Source organism: Nanorana parkeri, unplaced genomic scaffold (assembly GCF_000935625.1).
Source record: "Nanorana parkeri isolate BGI_ZX_2015 unplaced genomic scaffold, ASM93562v1 scaffold1127, whole genome shotgun sequence".
NCBI classification, from domain to species: domain Eukaryota; kingdom Metazoa; phylum Chordata; class Amphibia; order Anura; family Dicroglossidae; genus Nanorana; species Nanorana parkeri.
The window spans coordinates 376,243-383,578 of record NW_017307395.1 but is presented as its reverse complement, the minus strand read 5'-3'; the positions used below and the strand labels follow the sequence as shown (position 1 = coordinate 383,578).

The 7,336-nt window shown below is 45.3% G+C and overlaps 1 protein-coding gene across 1 annotated transcript in view; it reads left to right on the top strand.

Moving 5' to 3' along the window:
• The first annotated feature begins 3,787 nt into the window (after positions 1–3,787).
• LOC108796531 (cyclin-dependent kinase-like 4) overlaps positions 3,788–7,336 on the top strand; it is a 12,381-nt gene continuing 8,832 nt past the window's right edge. The window contains exons 1-2 of the mRNA XM_018568026.1: positions 3,788–3,990; positions 6,900–7,097. Coding sequence (XP_018423528.1) covers positions 6,930–7,097 — 168 coding nt within the window. The 5' untranslated portion in view covers positions 3,788–3,990; positions 6,900–6,929. The remainder of the gene's footprint in view (positions 3,991–6,899; positions 7,098–7,336) is intronic.

Sequence of the window (7,336 nt, the reverse complement as noted above, 5' to 3'; positions counted from 1 at the left end):
GCACCCTCACTTGAACCATACAAGCGATCGGGTGTCTTTACAGACACCGGGCCAGTTGTATGAAAAAGCCCGTCCCTTGCTTCTTAAAATCCTGGCGCGCCTGTGCGAGCACAAAGGATGTCCGTTTTCCAACGATCGGCGGACGGGAAGTGGTTAAAGTAGTCACCGCTCTAAGATCGCTCCCGGGATGGGCTACAATCTCATGTTAGTTTACTCATTTGTATTGAGATTGTAGTCCATCCCGGGAGCGAGCTTGGAGCGGTGACTACTTTACGACACACACAGGGACCATGGGGAACAAAAGTAGTCACCCTCCAGAAGGAAGGACAGTGTCAGCACCAATTCAGAGATGATTGGAGGATCTACAGCAGAGTGATACACAAATAAAATATACATTGTTGTTCATAGTGAAGGTGCCTGAATGCGTTTGTAAGATTTAACGCCTGAGTTTAGTGTCACTTTAAGTTTGAGCTATTGAGGTCTTTCTAGACTGTACAAGAGGGGCAAAATCCAGATGAAAACATGTTAAAAGGAGCATTAAGGCCGTGACACACTATGCGAAGCCGTGCACAGCGAAGCAAACCTCTCCGGCACGGAGCTTCGTGTGCAGTGTGTGAGCTGAGTGCAGTCAGATGATTGACTGCACCTTCAGCCAATCGGCTCGTTTGTAACAACCGGCCAGACGTCGCATCCCGTCGCGCCGGTTTATACGCGCGAGCCGATTGGCTGAAGTTGAAATTGTTCATCTCGGCACGCTCAGCTCTGCGAGCTCTCGCAAGCTGAGGTGCCGTGAAGAAAGTGACATGACACACTGCTCGCAAAGGCTCCGCGCTGCTTCGCGTGCAGTGTGTCACGGCCTTTAAGCTTCACCTGTTGGCTGAAATGCAGGATGCTAAATCTTTATATGCCATATTTCATATTCTCCTGACTTTGTATCTGAGTGAAACTACAGGAAGTAAGAAGAAATATCCCAAAAAGAACAAAAGAGACAATAACTTACTGAGACTCCAATCTTCTTCCACTGTTTTGACTTGAAGCAAGCTGAAGAGAAGAGCACAGGATCCGGGGTAATAGGCTGCACACAGGTACCAGATATTGGTACATAAGCTGCTGGTTTTTTTATTCTGGATTGTTTAGAGATGTGATGAGGATGAAACAGACACCGAAAAAAAGTAAATTATCCCCCCCTACTTTAAAAGCATCAGAGCTGCACCCAAACCATTAGCCTAAGACGAACCCCTAAATCTTAAAAGTGTAACCGCACCTTTCTGTCCGGCGGTACCCCTAGCCCTGCTTCCAGTCCTATAAAATTATTTATACAGCGCCAACATATTCCGCAGCGCTGTACAATTGTTTAGGGAAGGCAAGCATCATTGATATACAGAAACACCTGTCCCTGATCCAGTGAGATATCGACCATGAAGCTGCACAGCCCCTTGTCATGTCATAGTGCATCATGCATTCATACTACACTGAGCCTAGGAGTATACGGCTGGCAGGGGGTCTAGGGGCACAGCAACTTTAACCCTAAAGGAGCTGTAAAGTCCCGGCATCTTCTCTCCTGTTATGACATCAGCATTGTAATAGGAATGTGTCTGAGGTGTGTCTGATAATATAATCAAAGCTTACATGAAGAAATCCCTTTTATGTAGTGAGCGCCGCCTTCCATCTGCCCGTCACTTCCAACAACTTCCTGGATTCCCAGTGTGCTTTGCGTCTCTTTCCCTGCTGCTTGATGTGATGCAATCTCCATTTCTCAAGACTACATCTCCCATCATGCATTGCTTCCAGCAAGCAGTGATACTGTTACATTGTTCAGAGGTTGTAGTTCAGAAGTCAGCTCTGTGAGACACATGGAAGCACATATGCGCAGGGCTGAGTGGAATGGTGTCAGTGCATTGAGGAAGTCCGTCCATCAATAAGTACGTTTACAATGGATATGGTTATTAGGAGTGGGGGAGAACTAGGCCCTAAAACCCCATTCACACTAGTGTAGATCGTGAACGCTTGCAGAATCCTGTGCGTGGCGAATACTGTGCCCTTTATTGTTAACGGCACCCCAGACACAACAAGCAAGACATACGTTTTTCGTGACATGCAAACACGCAGGTAAAAAATACTCAAGAGGTCCATAAGCTTCTTTGCTGCGTTCGTCGTGCATAGGGCAGGCCATTGAAATGAATAGACTGGCATTGTGTGACAGACATGCAAAAACGCACAGAGACGGGGTGCCTGATATCACACTTCGCAAGTATGAATAGGGGCTAAGGGCTTGTTCACGCCGGCTCCATTGCACAGCGCTGCCGAGTGCTGCCACAAACGCATACACAAGGCAAGGCGAGGCGTTAAAAGAAAATAGGACATGTTGCATTTTTACGCAGTGATTCCCAACGCACTATAACGCATCACAACGAGCTGCCTCGCATTGACCTAAAGTAGAAAGTTAAAAAAGGGGGCTCGTTTACAACATAGCACATGCATTAGGCAGCGCATAACCCGCATGTACTAGCATGCGTCTAACTTGCAATGTGCTGTGCTACACTGCATTTTCCACACACGTTACAGTGCCGTGTTGTTAATTAAGCGCTGCAGTGCGTCAGGGCATGCGCTGTGCAAAAACGCTGCATGTCCTTTTGTCTTTTTTTCAACGCACACCGACGCAGCCCATTGCTGTGAACTGAAGCTACAGGACATACGATTATTTGCCTTGCGTCGGGACCCCCCGGGGCGACGCTGCCGATTGCTGATGGTGTGAATGAGCCGCAAAGCGTTTTGGAAGAATGCATTTACAGGGATCTCAAGTCTCCCTGATGTTCAGGGAGTCTCCCTCTTTTGGACAGCAGCTCCCTGATGTCCTCAAGAGAGGCATTTTCTCCCTGAAATGTTTACTCTGAGTAAACATTTCCAGTCAGATATCACTGGGTAAGGTTTCAGAGTGAGGCTTGCCTCCTGGAGGAAGGTCATGTGATCTCTAGAGTAGCCTCAGAACGAGGCTTGCCTCCTGGAGGAAGGTCATGTGATCTCTAGAGTAGCCTCAGAACGAGGCTTGCCTCCTGGAGGAAGGTCATGTGATCTCTAGAGTCGCCTCAGAACGAGGCTTGCCTCCTGGAGGAAGGTCATGTGATCTCTAGAGTCGCCTCAGAACGAGGCTTGGCTCTCAGAAGGAAGAAGCTACTTGCTGCACAGAGAGGGCGGACATAGACTACTATTGAGAGCAGGTACCGGCACTGAGATCTACTGCTGCAGGGTTGAGAGAGTGCTGTTAACCCTTTGTGGATAATATAGAATCAATGAAATGTCCCGGTTGTCTAGTTATAGAGACTATTTATTTCATTTGCTGCCCATAGCAACTAGTCAACGATGTATCAGGGACTTTACTCCTCAGCTTTATTATTTCTTTTATATTCTGACGACGGCCGCTGTAAAAAAAACAACCCAAAAAACAGAAAGGGCACCTCGTTGATATGAGACGGGAAACTCCCTGAAATAAGGTTTTGCAGGTTGGGATGTCTGCATTTAATGACCACAAAGGGTGTTTAGTAAACCGGTGATCCCGTTACTGAGGTGTCAGCTCTGCCTGTATATAATCTGATATATTTACACACACACATGATACACAATAGGGTGACGCAAGTGCTGAAAGTGAATTTCCTTGTCAGTAATTAGCACCGGTCATGCACTGAATATTCGAAGAGCAGGAGAGGCCCCCGGGGTACTTCCCAGGCCCGTACTGCCGGTGTCACCATAGAAACTCCTTGGCTGACTTTGCAAACACACAGCCAGGGAGGGAGGAGGAGGAGGCCTTCTCGGCCTAGTGCTGCTCTGGGAGGCCTGTTCATGGTTGCCCCCGGCAACCCATAGACTCCCATTACAGCCTGGCTAGCAGTTGGAGGCTGATTACCAGTCACCGGCTGTTGGAATGCAACAGGTGACACCGGTACCTTCTGGCTCCCCGCAGAATCTACGGCTCATCTGAGATCGCTCCAGCCTGTGGGTGACGTATTTCCTAATATTTATTATTGTGATGCGCTTCCTGCCTAATTAGATAAGGGCGCAGGGCAAAATGGTGTCATCGGGTCGGCTAGCTTTGTGTCCTGTTTTCATGTTGTCTTGTATTGTAACTGAAATGTCTTCCTTATATTGTAAAGTGCTGCGCAAACCTTTGGCACTATATAAAGTCTGTATAATAATAATTATGAAACAATTATAATGACAATAATAATGATAATAAAACAATTATAATAATGATAATAATACTGTATGAGGCGCAATTCACAAAGATAACACTCCAGGATAAGGATACTTATTATAAAAAAAGTGAGTTTATTTCAGGGCGAGTCCAATGAGATTTGAGAATTAAAGTCACATGACTAAAATAAGTCTCTTTATCCTTGTGTTAATTTACAACGGCGGGCCACTGGCGAGAATCATCGCAGATACCATCTGCATGCACGTGGTGAGTGCGAACAGCAGGGGTGCAGCCAGATATGGACAGCGCCGCTGCCGTTCTCATGTAACGTGTGATTCGGGACGACGGTTCTGGCCACGCACAACCTGGACTCTAGCAAGTTTGTATGTGGCCGTAGCACAGAGTGCATCCAAATGCTGCGGTCAAGCCGCACATAGCCGCGTCTAACCTGAAGTTTTATCATTGAGAGTATTGTTTTCATTTATGTTACATGTAAGTTATTATCAATATTGTTGTTGCTTTTCATTCACAAAACAATTCCCATGTATTTAATTATTACAATATTATTATCATCATCATTATTAATAAGATTATTATGATTGTTATTGCTTTTCAGTTACAAAATAATTCCCATGTAGTTACATTTTATTATTATTTGATGATGATAAAGATTTATATTATTATTGTTGTTGCTTTTCATTTACAAAACAATTCCCATCTATTTACATTTTGTTATTATTATTATTGTCATCATCATTATTAATACGATTGTTATTATTGTTGCTTTTCACTTACAAAATAATTGCCATGTATTTAAATTTTATTATTATTTATTTTATTATTATTATTTTTATTTAATAATATTGTTATTCTTATTGCTTTTCATTTAAAAAACAATTCCCATCTATTTCAATACTATTATTGCTCGTGTACTCGACATATTCCTTCTTGTTTGAGTCGTATTATTATTATTGTTGTTGTTTATATATTGTCATCCTCATTATGAACACCCAAACATATTTACACACAGTATGTCTTGATTTCCTAATTTATAAACCCCCTAAATATACTCCAAATCCATCACATTGGTCCCTCCAGATTCTACAATCCTCCAGATGATGAAGAGCTACAAATCTCAGCGTAGCAAGGAATGCTGGGACTTGTAGTTTCCTGGCAGCCGTAGAACCACAGCCTCGGGATCGCTGGGACTTTTGCTAGGCTTGCTCTGGTGGTCCAGATATAAACACCTTCATGGGATACCTTCAGAGAACGAGTTGGAATTTTTCCCCCGGTTCCCTGTAGTGAGTGCGGACGGTAGCCTGTCATGAATCCCCCATACACACGACCTTAAGGCCTCATTCACACTGCCGCGCGTACGTGCGTATTGTACCGTATGCAAATAAATGGCTGCATACACACAGCCGCGTATGGAGCCGTATATATGCGCAAAAACAGAATGGAACAGAGATGCGTATTTCTGCGTATTTACTCGCACATACGCGTACATGCGCACAGCACATTTAAAATTCCATTACGAGTGATGCATTCTGGGATTGTATATAGTGCACGCATATGCGCATAGACGCGTATATACGCAATGTACAATTTTGCTTGCATTTTGTGTGAATGAGGCCTTACACAGATTGCTTTCCATGAATGTCTATCCTAGATCGTCCCGTCCCGGGAGTCTGACCCTAACAAGGTTCACCGTGTGATCCTAACATTCCCAGACTCTATGTGAGCTGTACTTGTGTGACGTTCATCCTTCATACCCTGAGAGGAGTCGTGCTGCTTGCGGTCTGTTCGGAAGCCACGACAAATATTGACCCGCTGTTTATTCGCCACAAGTAAATACACATTCGCTGCTCCGTGGCCTGCGCATGTGATCAGCCAGCCAATGTTAGAGGAGGAAATGTCTGTGTTACATTGTTTACCTTTTTATTTGCTGGATTCTGATTCTCCTCACACTGTGATCCTGCGATCTGTCACACAGTCACACAATGGGGGGGGGGGGCAACCAATCAGCATCTGCAGTTTGCTCAGGTAAGATTTGAAAATGAAAGATAGAAGCTGATTGGCTGTTCCATATTTGATAAATTCCTCCCAATATGTCTGCAACATTCTCCTGAACTGTCACCTAGCTATAAATCCACATCGGGTCCCGTAAACTCCGGCTGGCGGTTGTAGAGGAATGAGAAATATCACACGGCACATCTGATTGTCGCTCATTGCAGTTCACATCATCTCACATGTTGCAGCCGGTATAGTTCATTAGGCCCCATTCACACGGGCCGTTCTGGGATCCCAGGCCGTTCAGATGCGGCCGCTGTACCCATTGAAGTTAATGACAGAGTGACATCGGCCGCAACTGTCGGTGGACAATCATCTATCCCAAACCACATGTAATCATATGTACTGTATTAGACTGCCACCGAATGGGGACAATTGAGATTCCTGCCGCAGGAATCTGTAGGTCCTTGATGCTTGGTGGGATTTGTGTATTTCTTCCAGATCTGTGCAGTAATCCAGTGTGAGACTTGGAGCTTCCTGTAATAAAGACCGCTCACTGCTGCTCTCTCCTTGTGCAGGGTGACTGGTCTTGTCTCCACCCCCTCCTGTAATAAAGACCGCTCACTGCTGCCCTCAGTTTCAATATATGAACCCGCTGACCTATAATAAGAGAACGGTTGGTGGTGTTTTTTCTTTCCAGTTGGTCTGAAGTTGAGCCATCATTCCCATTATGGAGAAGTACGAGAAGCTGGCCAAGATCGGCGAAGGATCGTACGGAGTGGTGTTCAAGTGTCGGAACAAAGAGACCGGACAAGTGGTGGCCATCAAGAAGTTTGTGGAGTCGGAGGACGATCCGGTTATTAAAAAGATAGCTTTGCGTGAAATTCGGATGTTAAAGGTGAGGACCCTCCCCCGTCCATATGTGCCCAACTAAAACCAAAACATCTTTGTTTAGAATAGACCTGAAGAGAGTACAATTCTGAAAATTTTATTAATATTGGTGACCCCATTCAGGATATTTCACCTCACTTCCTGTCCCTGTGACAGTACGGCAAGAAATGAGAGGAGCGGTTGTCACGGGGACACAGAGGTTCTATCTCTCCCCCCCCCCCCCCCCCCCACAACACCGCTTCACTT